This window comes from Aotus nancymaae, unplaced genomic scaffold (assembly GCF_030222135.1).
Source record: "Aotus nancymaae isolate 86718 unplaced genomic scaffold, 86718_ANA_hifiasm-v0.15.2.pri h1tg000001l, whole genome shotgun sequence".
Classification (NCBI taxonomy): Eukaryota; Metazoa; Chordata; class Mammalia; order Primates; family Aotidae; genus Aotus; species Aotus nancymaae.
This window is the reverse complement of record NW_026988412.1, coordinates 14,263,936-14,281,570: the sequence shown is the minus strand read 5'-3', so window position 1 is coordinate 14,281,570 and position 17,635 is coordinate 14,263,936. Positions and strand designations below refer to the sequence as shown.

General features: G+C 38.0%; 1 protein-coding gene and 1 long non-coding RNA gene across 2 annotated transcripts; one reads left to right on the top strand and one right to left on the bottom strand.

Moving 5' to 3' along the window:
- Positions 1-4,507: 4,507 nt before the first annotated feature.
- Positions 4,508-6,175, bottom strand: LOC135273394 (serine/threonine-protein phosphatase 2A 56 kDa regulatory subunit epsilon isoform-like). Its single transcript, XM_064372322.1, has one exon. The coding sequence runs from the start codon at positions 6,138-6,140 to the stop codon at positions 4,752-4,754; it is 1,389 nt and encodes a 462-aa protein (XP_064228392.1). The 5' UTR covers positions 6,141-6,175; the 3' UTR covers positions 4,508-4,751.
- Positions 6,176-6,807: 632 nt separating this feature from the next.
- Positions 6,808-17,174, top strand: LOC135273398 (uncharacterized). The gene is made up of 3 exons (XR_010341182.1): positions 6,808-6,871; positions 11,095-11,136; positions 17,127-17,174. It is a non-coding gene; the product is annotated as an uncharacterized LOC135273398 (long non-coding RNA).
- The last annotated feature ends 461 nt before the right edge of the window (positions 17,175-17,635 follow it).

Here is a 17,635-nt window from a genome sequence, read left to right as displayed (position 1 = left end):
CTTATACAGCAGCTTCACGGTGTCTATGTTTTCTCTTCCTAAAGTGATGCTTAGAAGAGGAAGATTAGCAGAACAAAATACAACCCTTGTCATGTCACTGCATCTGATCTCTTGGTCACAACTGGCATTTATCCTCTTTCTCCCACACTATTTATTCAGACTTCCTCTCAACCTCAGATATTACCTTGGTAGATATTGGTGGCTTGTCTGGTGCTGTAATCCAAACATTCATTTGTGATGTGTCTGAACCCTGGGCAATCATATGCTTCTCAAATCAGGGTTGTCGCACCTGCCCATTTCAGTTATAATGGCCCAGCTGAGTATACGAAGTACCTAAATGTATCACCCGGCTTCCACACATATACCTTTTTGCCCTCATCATGTTACAAAAGCCATGATGTTGAATTAACTTCTCATCTGCTGGTCCATGGACACAATATCTAAAGAGATTCTTGCAATATTCCCTTGTAAAAGTGTGTCTTTTAAGGGAATCCATACCTCCAATTCTTCTAGAAGAAGAAGAGCACAAAGTCCTCCAGCTGGTAATTGGAAATTGTGGTAAATAGAAACTCTCCTGTTTCTATCTCTTGATTCCCAGACCCATATATCATTGTTAATTTAGATACAATACTACATAGATGTCTGTGATTTAATGCATATGCAGTCAATCTTCAGAATCCATGGATTCTGTTTCTGCAGATTTAACCAAGCACTGATCAAAAATATTCAAAACAAATAAATACAGCAATCAAAATAACACAAACAAAAGACATAGCATAACAATTTACCTAACATTTACATTGTAGTGTGTATTACAAGTAATCTAGAAAGAATTTCAAGTATAAAGAATGTTGTGAGTACATTATGTGCAAATATGACCCCATTTTATATAAAATGCTTAAGCACCTACAGATTTCGGTACCAATCCCCTGAAGATACTGAGGGATGACTATATTACATTCTAAAGGCTAGCATTCTGTCCTTTAGAATGCCACCTGCACACATGGGCTCAGCTGTGCTTTTTAGAAGACTCTTCATATATTAAATGACGATAGCTGCTTCTGGATGGTGCAGTATGTGATATGATCATTTGACACTATGGACATAGGTCCACTTCTGTCCATTTTTTGCTATCATGTGGACGACTTGATTTGATTCGCTATCGTATAGGATGCCGTACCTATAGAGGCATTCCATAAGCCTCTTGATGATACTACTGACTGATGTGCTGCTTTAAATAAAGGCAAAAATTCATAGATAGAGATAGTCATACTTTCTTTTTTTTTTTTTTTTTTTTTTTTTTGAGACGGAGTCTCGCTCTTGTTACCCAGGCTGGAGCGCAATGGCGCGATCTCGGCTCACCGCAATCTCCGCCTCCTGGGTTCAGGCAATTCTCCTGCCTCAGCCTCCTGAGTAGCTGGGATTACAGGCACGCGCCACCGTGCCCAGCTAATTTTTTGTATTAGTAGAGACGGGGTTTCACCATGTTGACCAAGATGGTCTCGATCTCTTGACCTCGTGATCCACCCGCCTCGGCCTCCCAAAGTGCTGGGATTACAGGCTTGAGCCACCGCGCCCGGCCCCGATAGTCATACTTTCAAAGAAAAATTACAGTCCCAGGATGTAAAAAGTAAGGTAGCCAACTTGCCATCGAGTGGCCATTGGTCTCTTGAGAAATACTACTCTATTAGGAGTTTAGCATTAAACTCTGACAAGTTGCTAACAGGCTGGGCACTCACGTGCATCAGTGACTAGATTCACAGTGATAAGTGGGCTAGATTCACATTTATTCTGTGGATCCCACATACAGTGTCTATCGGTTTCACCATGGCATTCCCTTCCTGTGCACCTGTACCAGCATAGGAGAGGTCAAAAACAAAGACTGGTTCTTAGCAACAGTCTTAAGTAATGCTGTCTTCTTGGTTGCTCAGTTCCTTCTCTCTGGTGACACTCCCTGGTGAGCAGTGATCTATAATATAAAAATCTCACTCTTTATGGCCCCCTCTATGTTCATCCACACTATTTTCGCCAAGACTTCCAAGTATCTTCTTACCTCCAGCCACTTTGTTTTGTACACAAGGTGTATGAACAGATGCATTGCTTGCAGCTTTGAAATTGTGAATACTTTTCTCTTTACTGTCAGTTGAGACCATGCTGAAATGGGATTGAAGGGCAGCGACCACCAGTTTTCATCTTGCACCCACATACTGAGATAGACAACTCGTAAACCAAGTGCAGGCCTTTTTCTCCACCTGCAGATGGTTGAATGTGATCTCTTGCTCTCCAGTGAAGCCCAAAGTATAAACTAGTGAAGGGTCATAATGAAACTGTTGGGTGAGTGGAGGGTCCGTGATATTCGCTCATATAGCTTACTTATTATGCCTCCCTTCTTGTTCTACTAAGGCTTAATCCAGATACACCTTTCCTACTTATTATGGTAAAATGCTGGACCTGACACAATTTATGATTTATGAGGTCTTACAGAACTGGACTCATAATGGGAACTTCTGTATACACTGTCACAGAGCACTACGAACAAACATTCTGTCTCTGCTAGGGCTGTTTCTTAAAAGGCGTATAATTTCTTGGTGCAGATAGATGGACTTGTTCTCAAATTAAAAAAAAAAATGTTGTGATGCTCTAATTGGGATTTGCTGTAAGCTCCATGTTGTATATTTTTCTGCTACAAATGACTCACCATAGTATCTGCTGAATTGTATGACGCAACCAACAGAGCTACCCACAGTACAGCTTGGATCTTCCAAAAAGCCCTTTCCCAGCCTGGGGCCCACTCAGAGTTGACTGCTTTCCTTATTACTCACTGTATTATCCAGAGCAGGATTAGTATGGTGAGGAATTCAGAGCACAGTAATATGTCTTTCAGTTTAAAGAGGAAGTCACAGCACGCTCTTGGCCCCTGGTCTCCTAAAAATGGGTTAGGTTTCCAATTATTCATAGAATTTATCTCACTTTCTCTGGAGCTCATTTGTCTTACCGAGACAATCTTTTGCTTATCCTATCCAATTAGCATGCTTCCTCTGCTATAATTAATCATTATAATGTTAGTGGGATATTCAGGTTGTTCAGGTCTCTTCTGGCTATAACAGAACGTGAGCCAGTTAACAGAGCCCTGACACAGAACTGCAAGTAAATATTATTGCCTGTCCCAAGGGAATATGAACTTTTCCTGATGCTTTTTCTAAGTGAAATAGAAATCAGTCAAGAAATCAATGTGCAAATGCCATATACCTGAGGTCTTATCAATGTACACGAGCAATGATGTCAGGCCTGGGAGCACAGCCTCTCCTACCAGGTTGCTCCCTTGTTGCACTTACATAACAATCATTCCCAGGATTCACCCAGTGGCTGCAGAGGTCAGAGAAGTGAATTAAACAGAGATCTAATAGAGACCACATGACACCCCTGTAGCTTTTTATACTTTAGTTGTGGTATGGGCTGAACTGTGTCCCCTCAAATTTATATGTTACAGTCCTTTCTTTTTTTTTTTTTATAAAAGCATTTTTAAACTTTATTATTAATACTCAGGACATTAGGAATTTCCAGATTTCTTTCAGTAGCATTTGTAGAACCACTTTTGATAACAAATACAGTAGTTAGGAATATGCATCCAATTCAGAATGCATAATAATGTTTATCCTGAATTCTTTCCGGCTAAAAACAGGGCTGGCGCTGTGATGAGATATAGAACGAGAATCTACAAAAAACACTGTAACATGTTTGTTTTTTCCCAGAGGCTACATCCTCTTTTGCTGGAATACTTTATAAAAACATATTAAAAAGTAAGGCAACAACTCCAAACAGTCCAAGCTGTTTGCTCAACTCTTTTCCCTATTAGCTTTGCATGGGTGTATTGTTTAGTGTTTGTCTTTATTTCAAATGGTCCAAAAGGATGTTTTTCTCACATTTGTGAAACATCTGTGGTATGTGTGTTCAATGATATATGCAACTAATACTGGTCAGGTACTGAAGCCTGTGATGTCCCGGTGCCTGTTTTCAAAGCATTCAAGACATTGATTTGGATTCCACATAAACTGATGCGTGAATCCAAAATTCCCTTTCCTACTGTGTTTATCACCTCTTCTTTTTTAACTCCTAATTTTAAAACTAAAGGAGTACCAGGACTACCTGGTTCCTGGAAAGATGTTCACCCCAGTAAACAGAACTTTTATCAGGGACCTTTATAATTCATGGCCCCATTCCACGTGGACATTCAACTCAGGAAGATGTGCAAAAGAAAAAGATTTCGAATTGCAGTCAAGTGATCCAGAGGAGGATGTTATACAAACTTATAAGGAAATGACAGTCTTTTTTTCCTTTACTATAAATACATTTAACAGCTTAGCAGAAAGACAAGCTAAATTTAAGATGGCTCACATTTGAAAATTGTATCATACTCTCTGCTAGTGATAAATAAGGAACTCCCAGTAATGGAATTTTAACATAGCAATTTCATCAACAGATCTTTGAAGACCGATTTGTTTTTTAGTGAGGCTTAGAACAATGATTATGTTTGCAAAGTTCTGAGAAGTCCATCTACTGTCCAAACTTTGGATTGAAGTCCTTGTTTTTTTTTTCCTTTACTTAGAGACAGGTATATACAGTGCTGTTGTAATAATGAAACAAATGTGAAATCTACTGTAAAGTTGCACAATACAGAAAACTGTGGCTCCATCTTCTACTACATAAATGTATGACTCCACAGGTTAGTAATGCTGTTGTCATTATTTTTGTTAAGTTGGAATTATTCCATCACGTCTAAGACCTCTCTTTAACTCTAGATCCTCCAATTTTTTCCACAATTCTTCACACTCCTTTTCTTTCTTTTTCTCATTGTATGTGGCTGTCAGCTCGTCAAACATGGTGCTGTTCATTTCCATAAATGCCTTCAACACATTGTACACTAACGTCACAATAGCCAGATTCCAATGTTCTTTCGAAATCCTATAAAGGCTGGAAAACATGATGGGAAGGATGATGTTAGAGTTTTCTTCTATCAAACTCATGATGTATTCATTATTCCAGTAATAGAGTGCTCTTTCTGCCACCTGAAAATGGGGGCTAGATACACACTTGGCAATTTGTTTAAACAAAGGTTCTTGGATTTTAACAAATTGTGAAGGTTCAATCACATTCAATATTTCTTCCAGTTCCCCAAGGAACATGACCTCTTTTTGACTACATGTTTTAGGCCAAAATTTCATTAACCCCCTAATAACTGGTTCTGTGAGTGAAGGATCTTTCTCCAGAAACTGTACTATACAATATGCCAGCTGTGCATGGAAGAGTGATAAGCTCCTGACAGTGTGTAAGGGGATCAGCACTTTCACCAGAAACTGTTTGTGTTCTGCCTTAAGAGGTAAAGCAAAGCCATTGATAATACTTCCTAATATTTCCAGCAGTTCAGCTACACCATTGAAGTGTTCTGTTTCATAAACAAACCTTAGAAAAATATTGTTAATCTGTTTTCGGATAAATGCTCTAAGACCAAGAAACTTGCCATAAATTCTGTGTAAAACTGTTTTTAAGTAGTCCCGTTCCCGAGGGTCTTCGCTGTCAAATAGCTCCAGAAGCTGTAATACAAATTTCTGATCTATATATTTTTTGGCAATGCTGGGTTGGAATTCTTGGCTTTCCAAAAATCGTATGAGAAATTCATACACAAGCTGTAAATGTGGCCACGATGCCTCAAGGGTAGGTTCATCTTCTTCTGGATCAAATTCATTGCTGTCGCTAGGAGGGAGAGTTCTGAATATATTGCAAGATACCATTCTAACTACTTCAGGGTAAGTCTGCTCTGTCAAACAGCCTCTGCTTATTGTAATGTAGTCCACCAGTTCATTAAGAGTGGAGCGCTTGTATTCTTTCATTTTAAGATCAGATAGCGTGTCCATGAAGTCAAAAATGACGCAGCACTGCTGAAGTTTCTTTAGGAACAGTTCAGGCTGCTCTGAGGATGGAACGTCTTTTAGCAGCGGCAGAGGTGTTAACTCAATAGGCTTGCCTTGAGACCTAAACTGTGAGGACCTTTGCGACCTCTTCTGTCTGGCTTTTCTCACGGACTTCCGAGAAAATCCGTCTACTTTATCCACTGATGGAGGAGTAGTTGGTGCTGAAGACATATCCCTACTTGAAGCTTCTGAGGAAGAATCCGAAGACGATCTGTGGCTTGGAGGGGCCGGAGACGGGCAAGGGGGCCGCAGCGAGGGCGGGCGGCGGGACCGGGACGTGCAGCGGGAGGTCCGGGAAGCTGCGGGGAGCCTGGGGCGACGGCTGTCCGGTACGGCGTCCCTCCGGTTCCGCGGCGGCGGAGCCTCTAGGCCTCACGGCCGGACCCGAACCTCAGCGCTCCGGCGGCGGCGGCGACGTGGGGAGGGGGGAAGGGAGGGAGGAAGACTGGATCTGCAGCGGCAGCAAGAGAAGGGGACCAGAGGAGGAGGAGGAGCTGCAGGAGCTGGAGCCGCCGCTGCCAGAGCCACAGTTCGCTACCCTCGGTGGGTCGCAGTCAATGCCCCTTTCTCTCTCCTATTGTCAATATCACCGGGCGGCTGAGTCCATGGCACACGCGCAACCCTACACTCCTTTCGATAGCAAAGAATGTGATTTTATTTGGATAAAAGGCCTTCAAAGAGGTACGTAAAGTAAAATAAGATTCTAGGGTAGGTCCTAATACAGTATGAACATTGTCCCTATAGGAAGAAGAGATCCAAACAGATATGTGGTACACAGAGAAAAGATTGTTTGAGGACAGAGACAGAAGATGGCCATCTGCAGGTCAAGGAGAGAGGCCTCAGAAGAAATCAAACCAGCTAACACATTGATGTTGAACTTTTAGCTTCATGATTGTGAAAAGGTAAATTTCTGCTGTTTGAGCAACGTGACCTGTGGTATTTTGTTATGGCAGCTCTAACAAACACACACAAGCCATGATAGTAAGTCTCTATCATTAGCCGTATCCATAAAATATGATGTGTGAGTTATCATTTTGGCTGGGGGCAGGGAGCCATTTCTATTCAGTATTTCTCAGGGAGATAACTCTTATCCCAGAGGCCAATAAACTAATGTGGGATTTAAGCAAATTGTCAACTAAATCAATTCCAATTAAACATTTGGAAGAAGAAATAACCACTGAGTGGTTACTTAGACCCACTTAGTTGAATATCAGCCAAGTTCATATTGCAAGGATTACATTATTACCTTGCCCTTCTCAGCTTTGACTCTACCAGGAGGCCCAGGATGATGCTTTGGGGCTCTAGGTATCAATGCCCACTTAGACTCTATGTATAATAATATAAACTATCTGGATATGCCACCTTATTAGAGGAGTCTTCTACTCAGGGACACAGATCCTTCTTCAGTCCATGGTTGCTGGGTCTGGAAATAGGCTGAAACTTGAGAACCGAATGAAGGAGTATGACTTTTTGTTTGGGTGCCTGCCATTAATCTCTTCTTCCTAGGTTCTTACCTGTTACCTCTTACTATGGGCGTGGGTCCACTTCTGTGTTTGCTAGATTGTTGTTGGCTACATGCCTACTTTGTTCTTAGAAACTTCATCCACGCTTTTTGAACCATTTTCTCCATTCTCTGTGCATCAAGTTTACCTATCTTTATGGTGTGACCTTATGGTTCCTGGTGTTCAGGTTCTCATCGCTAGGCTTCTTGGTGGCCTTGTCATTCCTTGAGTTTTAACAATTCCCACTTATGTAAATGCCTCTCCTTTCATTGGTTCTGATGTTTGGATAATTGCTGCTATTGAACTTCTTAGTGGTGCCACTTCCCCTATCCCTGGTGCATTCCTGAAGGCCTTAGTGAATTGTGCATGCATTGACCCTTCCTGTGGAAAATAATCCTTGGGTGGCTTTTCTGGGTTTATATAATATTCCCATTTTAGCATTCCAAATTCCCTTAGCCTCTTTATTCTTTTGACATCACTCACCTTAGATATGTTTCTTTTCTAGCCTTCTCGGAACCTCTCTAGTGGTAAATTTGCCCCATCCACTGGATTACGTGCCAGATATCTCAAAAAATTCCCCTATTTCAGTGAATTAATATTTAATCTACATTTTGCCCTTCTTAATATGGCACCTTTATAATCCAATCAATTCATACACTCTGGTTACCTACTGAAACACACTATTTCACTTTTGTAGCTCTGTTAGTGAATAATGTATTTCCTCCGTCATCAAGCCTAGCATATATTCAGTAATGTTATGTTGGGATTTAATCCTAGCTATTGGATCCTAGCTACTGGAGCTTGATGTCAGGAGAGGAGGTGGGGAAATCTTATTGGTGGGACACCTATTGACTTAACAAAGAGAAGTGTCTGCAGTATCGACCAACACTGGGTATGCTTTTGTTCTTACTAAGAAGCTGTCAGCTCTACAAGTTCTGAAGGTATTTACCCCTCTCATGTTGCAAGAGCACAGGAGTTTCCAACCACAGCCCTGATTTTAACATGACAGGCCTGCTTTGAGCATTTATATTTCACATGTAAATATCTCTGAAGCTCTGTGACTCAAACTATTGATTCTTCAGCTTGTTGGGCCATCATCTGTTCTTTTACAGAGGATAAAGGGTCTAATATTTAGCTTATAACTATTAATAGTCTGGGCGCGATGGCTCATACCTGTAATCCCAGCACTTTGGGAGGTGGAGGTCGGTGGATCACCTGAGGTCAGGAATTAGAGATTAGCCCGACAAATATGATGAAACTCCATCTCTACTACAAATACAAAGATTAGCTGGGTGTGGTGGTGGAGTGCACCTGTAGTACCAGCTACTTAGGAGACTGAGACAGGAGAATTCCTTGAACCCGGCAGGTGGAGGTAGCAGTGAGTTCAGATCACGCCATTGCACTCCAGCCTGGGCAACAGGGCAAGACTCCATCTCAAACAAATCAACAACAACAACAACAAAAACAATGTTCCACAGCAGGCATCAATTTGACATAATAATAATGAGTCTAATCCACCGCTTATGTAATAATCACTGTTTGCCCCATATTTTTCAAAGGCCTAAACTATTGCACCCCAAGTGGCAGTTTCTCAAGCTAGATATTTTCTCAAGTCACCTGTGTACATGAGAATTCTTTAGCAATTTGGTCACCACCTTTTTCCAGAAGCTATCAGTCACTATGTACTACTGAGAATGGCATTTTATTGGCTTCCAGGTGTGAATGAATGAGTCAGTGCCAAATCCCTATCCTGTGGTCTATTTCCCTGGATCTTCTGAGAAGGAGGAAACAAAGATAGGAGTACATGTACAGGAGAGTTATATACATGGAAATGACTGTGAAGAATAACCAGCTAAAATATAAAGAAGGCAGAGAGAGCCACCTAATACTAGTAGGTGTTCATCAGTGAAGGACAGGGGAAAGGAAGGAGAGTTGGATAGGAAGAAACACAGACTGCAACACAGTTTCAAAGCAGGTGCAGCCAGGCTGAAAGGGAGCCATGGGGCCCACATCTCCAATTGGTAGCATCTCATGTCTTACAGGAATGAAACTTTATTAGGCTGGGTTGCTTCTAGCCATTGTCTGGGAGAAGCCTTTGGAAAGTGGGACCACAGTGTGAAAGTGGTGATGGATTCAGAAAGGCAGAAGCAGGGACCATCAATCAGTAGTAGCAGGAGATCTGAGAGGCATATGTTCATGGCTTTCCAAGATTCTGTCTAATGTTCAATAGAAAACTGTTTAAATTGGAGTGTCCTCCATTCTCCCAGAGTCCTTTATTCTCTTTTTTGATTAAAGACATTTTAGAGAAGGCCTACTAAGTTTTTTTTCTACATACGTCCTACTTTGTCTTGAAGAGAGATGCTATTGCATCATCCTTTTTCCTGTAGAGCTGGTCTCATTTTCAGACAGAAGTGTCCAGGTCCTAAACCGGCTTTTGTCTGGAAACCTGGCAAGGAATTACAACTTTTTGTTTTATTAACTTTCTTCAATCTTTAGAGAATCTATTTTTTATTTTCTTTTGTTAAACCAAATTAACAATAGTACCTTTAAGGTCTGTTAACCTTCTCCATAGCTCTCTGCTGCCCAAACCCCCTGGCTGCTTCTCTGACCTTATTATACATTAAAATATTTGCCTTCCTTTGACTCTGAATGACCCACCCTATATATTTATCAAGTCCTATTATCATCATTGCTGTCAGTAAGGTCAGTTTTGCAATAGCATTTCCTCCATCAAGCCTGGCCAATAGACAAAAGTTAACTTCTTAGTGATGAGAGTAAAAAAAAATTTCTAGATCCTATTACATTACTGAAGATTTTTCAGATGACATGTAGATAAAAATATTCAGGTAGTAGCTTGTTTTGAATATATTCCTTTTACTGTCCCTTTAGTGGCCATCTCTCTATTTTGTCCCTGACATCATCAAACTATGTTTATATTCTCCACAGCTCTCTGCTGGTCAAGTCTCCTTGGCTACTTCTCTGGTCTTGTTATACTTAAAATATTTATGTCATTAAAATACTTTCTTGTTGATCTTAAGTAAGCAGGAGAGAAAAACTGAGTGAATTTATATGACAAATTATAATCAATTGATTGACAAATTCTTAAATTATGACTTTTCAAATGAAAAAGATAAATACGTAATGCTAAGTCAACTTGAAGTTATTGAGAATGTTAAAAAATCTGATGCCTGAAGGATTCAGATTTAAACATGGTATTATATTTAGAAATACATATTCTGATGAATTATAAGATATCAGAAAATGTCACCAACTATTTGAAAAGTAGTTTTTAACTCCTGAATTGGTATATTCCTTAAAAGTCTCAGGACAGGGCAAGCTGACCATTAGGTGAAGTGGATCATTACTCATTGCAGTATATTTGATCTATATTTACGAGTTTAGTGCCACTTGCTCAGTTGCTGCTTCTTGAGATTTGGTAACTTGCTGTCATAATATTAAAAGCTTATTTTTTAAAAAAAATATTAAAGATAAGCACCTAAGAAGTTCATCAGAAACAATTCACAAATGTGTCAATAGACAGAGAGATAAATGGTATCAAACTATATTGAACTTTCTATGACCCATTGGACTTTCTTTTTTTTTTTTTCTTAATTGCATTTTAGGTTTTGGAGTACCTGTGAAGAATATGCAAGATTGTTGCATAGGTGAATACATGGCAGTGTGATTTGCTGCCTTCCTCCCCTTAACCCATATCTGGCATTTCTCCCCATGCTATCTCTCCCCAACTCCCCACCGCCTGCTGTCCCTTCCCTATTTCCCCCCAACAGACCCCAGTGTGTAGTGCTCCCCTCCCTGTGTCCATGTGTTCTTATTGTTCAACACCCGCCGATGAGTGAGAACATGCGGTGTTTGATTTTGTGTTCTTGTGTCAGTTTGCTGAGAATGATGGTTTCCAGGTTCATCTATGTCCCTACAAAGGATGTGAACTCATCATTTTTGATGGCTGCATAATATTCCATGGTGTATATGTGCCACATTTTCCCTGTCCAGTCTATCATTGATGGGCATTTGGGTTGGTGCCAGGTCTTTGCTATTGTAAACAGTGCTGCTATGAACATGCATGTGCATGTGTCCTTATAGTAGAACGATTTATAATCCTTTGACCCATTGGACTTTCTTTCGAGTTTTGTATCTTGGTCACAACTTATTTGGAGACATTGAGCAAGTCACAGTTACTTTTAACCCCCATTTTCTTATTTTAAGGTAGAGCTTCTTTTATGCCCCTTCATTCTACATCATTCTTTACTCGTTAGTTTTACTCCTCTTCCCACCCTTGCTGGTAAAAGGTATATAAGGGTATTGAAATTTAACTCTCCATCATCCAGATTCAATCCAGTATATGCCATTTCATCTCTCAGTATATATTTACTGTTTTTATCTTCCGATTTTCATAAAATCTACTGGCTGCCAGTCACTTTGTATATTGAATTACACACAGTTCCTTGTGATATGGAGCACCTTCTGATTTTGGTCTTCCCTATTGAAAAAGTTTTCACAAATCTAGCAGTACCTTCATACTTTAGTAAAAAATCAGCTGTTATATTATCAGATATTGTATAATCTATTTGTGAGATTTGTGAGATATGTTTTTAAAGGTTGTATTATGATCTTGTTTCAGTGATATAATAGGGACAGATTAACTTACAACAATAGATGGTACATCTTGCTTCACATTTCTCACAGACAATAACTCAGAGACCGTCGCTGCTGTATTAAGAGAATATTGATGTGCTAAGAGCAATTCACACACATTTTGCTGTGTGGAAAAAAAAGTCACCTGTAAACACAAGTAATTACCCTGTAACTTATCAGTGGCCTCTTCTTGGACCTATTATATCAGTAAACCACCAAGTGTCTTTTGGGTTTGGGTTTACTGTTCAATTGTAATACACACACTCTCTCTTTCTCCAAATATATTTATATATATTTAAATATGTGTTTCAATATATATTTTAGTGGATATGTTTCAAAGATTTCTCACATATCCTGGCCCAATAATACTTTTCATTTCTATTTCTGATTGTGTGTGTATGTGTGAACTGAATCAGATTTTGACACTGAACAGGAAGATAACAGGATTTAATCAATTTTAAATATAACAATCTTGGTATTTACTGGTCCTTTTCACTATTTAGTAATGTAATGTTACCAGAAAATGAGTTATGTCTAGCCTCATAATCTTACTATTATAGTTACAGAGTATGTTACTTAAATACAAGATAACTTTAATAATTAAAAATCATTTCTCAGCTACTGACTTAACAAATATTAATTTTACAGAAACAAAAAGTTTGACTGAATTGTGATGGGATATGCCAACTAAATGTGGTACAAAATTACTCCAACACTAAAAATGTTTGTCATTAAAGAGGAATCTTATGTTTCTTGTGTGTCTAGGAGTAGCTATATTTTATGTGAATCAGCTTTCAAATATGTGGACACGGTTTGAAAAGATCATTCGTAAATACGCATAAGCTTTGTGAACTTGTTTTAGACCACGATTTCTCACCTTTGGCATTATTTACATTTTGGACTTGGTGATTGTTTTTGTAGTGCAGCATCTGCACTGTTCATTATAGGATGTTTAATAGCAGCCATAACCTCTGTCTGATAGATGCCAGTAGCAGCAATCCAACTCTGACAAGCCATGGTGTCTCCATTTACAAATACTCTTTGGCAGACCAAAACCAGCCAGGTTAAGAATCACTGCTCCAGACATATTTATATACATTTTTCAACTGAGCCATAATGGGAAATTATTTCTCTTTGAATCTATCATCATGCTTTTATCATATGTAAGATGCAGACATAAGCAAAAGAGAGAGTGATTCAGTAGGGAGAAAATGGCAAAATATTCCCATGAAAATTAGATTTCTCATCTCAGAAGGGAGTTGTATATATTTTGAAAACATTTCTAATTATTTTAACTGTCACTCATTATATGTTACCCACGATCTGTTTCTCTCTAGAGATTTGTTGACTTTTAACCCTGAAATAAAATTAAATATATTTTATTAACAAAGATCAAGGACCTGTGTGCTATTTCAGGTCCTCTGAGTAGTATTTGCCATGTTAACATCAGATGTGCAAGAGGTTTATAGGGAAAAATATCTGCAAAGGAAAAGGAGGAGGCAGCTGGAAGAAGCAAAGTGAATCTCCACACCAAGATGCACATCTGACTCCTGCAAAGGAAAGAGGAAATAAAGGAGGCTTGATAAAAGGATTCTCAAACAGATCTAAGTTTTCTGCTAAGTAATTGTCAAAGTTACCATTTAGAGGAGTCCTGCATCTTACAGAAATAGACCTGTCTCACTATACTCACTATAATTAGTCATGGGCTGCGAGGTGCCTTAGAGAAAAGTGTAGACTGAGCACGGTGTGGGGGAAAGAGTCAGAAGACAGCACCTGGTGCCATTTGTCTGTGATGCTGCTTAGGCCTCATCAATTTCTCTCTCAAGCTCCTCAATGCAGATTGAAGTGCTATCTTTTTTTCTGATAAAACCTGTGTCTTTATTTTTGGAGGAGAAGAGGAACAAGAGTGTTGAAAAATTAAATACTTTAAAAAATATTTATAGAGGTAAATATCCAGAGTTGCACTATCTCATGCAATAGCCATTAGAAACGGGTGACTATTTAAATTAATTAGGATTAAATATTATGAAACATTTAGTTCAGCAGTTGCAGTAACTACATTTCAAGTACTGAATCACCATATGTGGCTAGCAGGTACTGTATTAGAAAATACTGACTGATAATGCTTCCATCATGGTAGAATTTTCTATTAGACAGCAGTGATCTAGAGAAATGGAAGTAAGATGGTCTACGTGCCTCAGCCTTCCAAAGTGCTGGGATTATAGGCATGAGCCACCACACCCAGCCTGTAAATGTTTTTAAATTGTTACATTTTCTTGCTACATGAAAACTTTTATTGATATATAACATCCTTTGTCTTTTGAAGCTTTTTTGATTTAGTCTATTTTGTCTGATATTAATGTATCTATTATCTCTCAGTTACTTTTTGCATAAAATATTCTTTTATATTTTCTAACTTTCAACCCTTATGTATCTTTGGATCTAAAGTAAATCTCTTGTACACAGTGTAGTTGGATTATTATTATTTTTTAAAATTTATTCTGCTAATGTCTGCCTTTTAACTGGAGAGTTTAATCAATTTACATTTAAGGTTCACTGATTGGAATGGACTTTCACCACATTGCTGTTAGTGTTATACATATTTACAGTTTCTTATTCTCTTGTTTCTTGCATTACTGTCTTCTGAATTTAGCTATTTTTTTGTTGTAAAATATTAAATCCCTTTTTTATTTCCTTTTGTGTATATTTCTTAGCTAGTTTATTTATATAATTTACCAGGGAAATTACATAAAATATCATAAAGTTTTAACACTTCAATTTGAATTTATACCAGTTTAACTAAAATTAAAAATTATATTTTTATATATTTAGTTTTCAAGAACATAAACTTATAATTTCATAATGCTTTAATCTCTTAAACTATATATATATTAAAATATGGAATTACCAACCAAAGTTTCAATAATACTAAGTTTTAGACTAATTTTTTTGAAATAAATGCAAGTCTTTTAAATTATGCAGAAAACCAAAGGTGTATTTATACACCACTGTTATAGTAACACTAGTTTTTACAATTACCCATGTATTTGCCTTTGCTGGGATCCTTATTTCTTCATAAGGCTTTGAATTACTTTCTAACATCCTTTCATTTCAACCTGTAAGATTCCCTTTGCCATTTCTCACAGACAAGTCTTTTGAAAATGAACTCTATCAGCTTTTGTCTATTTAGAAATGTCTTTACTTCTCCTTTACTTTTAAAGGACAGGTTTTCTAAATATAGGATTTTTGCTTGTCAGATTCTTGTTGTTTTGTCTTTTAGAACATTTAATATATCAGCTCGCTTCCTCTTAGCTTCTAAAGATATTGATGTAAAATCTGCTTATGTTAAGGATCCCTTGTACCTGTTAAGTCCTTTTCTCTTGCTGCTGTTAGGATTCTCTTTGTCTTTACTTTTGACAGTTTGATTATGTATTTCAGTGTGTCTCTATGAGTTCATCTAATTGGAGTCATTGAGCTTCTTGGATGTTTATATTCATGACTTTCATCAAATTTGGGAAATTTTCAATTATAATATCTTCAGATAGTTTGTAGGTTCCTTTCTTTTTCTCTTCTTTTTCTGGGGCTCTCACAATGCATGGTCTCGATGGTGTTTCACAGGTCCCTTAGGTTTTGATCACTTTTCTTCAACATTTTGTTTGTTTCTATTGTTCAAGCTCTGTTGTTCCTACCATCCTATTTTCAAGTTCACTGATTCTTCTGCCTGTTCAAATCTGACTTTGGATCTCTCTAGTGAATTTTTCGTTTATATTTTTGCACTTTTCAGCTCCAGAATTTCTGTTTGGTTTGTTTTTAGGTTTTCTATCTGTATGTTGATATTTTCACTTTATTCTTACATCACTTTCTTGATGTACTCCATAGTCTTCCTTTTCCTCTTTGAGCATTTTTAAGAAAGTTGTTTTAATTTATTTGACAAATAAACTTATAATTAAGTCTTTTTCATGGACAATTTCTGTTATTTTATTTATTTCATCTGCATAAACCATATATTTTCATTTATTTGTGCACCTTGTGATTTTTTTCATAGTAGTTGAAATCTGGACATTTGAATCTAATAACGTAGTGACTATATTTTATATCCTCCTACCTTCCCTAGGGTTTGCTGGGGTTTTGGTTGTTGTTATTGTTGTTTTTTAAATTGTTGCATGTTGTCTCTGTGCCAAAGATCAGACTGAGGTATACACTTAAGGTATTTTCAGGTCTTTCTGAACCTTTGCCTTCCCATAGGCATGTTCAGTGACTTTCTAATTTTCCCATTGTATGCAGTTGCTTTTAAAGGTTCTGGTGTTCAAGGTTTGGTTTTCAAAAGGGGCATGAGAGAAAATAGAGATGGAAACAAACCAAAAAACATATAGGCCCTTTAAATACCATGAAAACCGTTTCAGATGGAGTGGGTGAAACTTGCCACAATGCAGGGAGATGCAATACAACAAATACCCATTTTTGTCTAGACCTCTGTGAGATCTGTGTAAAATAGAGCACAGACCTCTGGTACTTGGAAGACAGGGTCTTTTTTCCCCCACCCTGACTCTGGCAAGATTTGTGTAACCTTCTCCAGAAACATGTTCACAGCTGATCCTGGGGCAAAAGGGTGGGGGATGGATGGCAACTACTATGCTAAAAGGTGATGCTGACTGAAATTAACTTCAATTTATCACATATTCCTTTCTAGGAACCTGCAAGCCTCTATGAACTCCAGAGTTCCAAAATAAGTTACACCAGACTGATTCTGCCTGTACAATTATTGTTTAGGTAGGGTCACAGATTTTAGATGCTTTCTATTCCACCATCTTCTATGAATTCTTGACAGTTCATTTTTAGTTAAGAAAAAATAATGAAAATATTAGATATAGGAACACTAATAATTGCCACTCTTTTACCTGTATACTAGACATGCAGTATTTTACTTAGTACATAGATTACTGTATAGAAGCCTTAAAAAAGAATCTATGAGACTGGCTATAGTTTTATCATTACTTTGCAGATAAAAACATTAAGAAAATAAAATAGAAGATCCAGTTTTTAAATCAAGGTGAAGTTTTTTCCAAAGTCTATACTCTTATTTATGGATATAGTGTAGATATCCTGGTTCAGAACTTGCAGACTGGATGATGTTTATCAGTAAGTCTCTGATCTGCTTATACTAAATACATTAACTGAATTGGGTGCTATGTTGGTTATTTTCAAGAAATGCAACAGTAGTGAATAATGTCAATTAAAGAGTATATGGCCATTAAAGAGTGAATAATGTCAATTAAAGAGTATATTGCCCAAAGCTTCCTTTGACCACTAAGTGTGTGTTAAATGTCCATTACAGAGATTCTGTTTTGCAATGATAGCATTTCTCATCCATATTATAGCAGGATATTTGCATTTTTGTCTCATCTACATCTTCAGATACTAATCTAGCAATAGGGATGAGTGTCGCACAGTGCAAGGAATGTAATAAGCAAGAAGCAAATATTTATCGATCACAATTGAACTAAGCAAATG

What these genes read in the sequence shown, in the direction of transcription:
- LOC135273394 (XM_064372322.1), bottom strand. Translation starts at nt 6,140, where the DNA reads ATGTCTTCAGCACCAACTACTCCTCCATCAGTGGATAAAGTAGACGGA.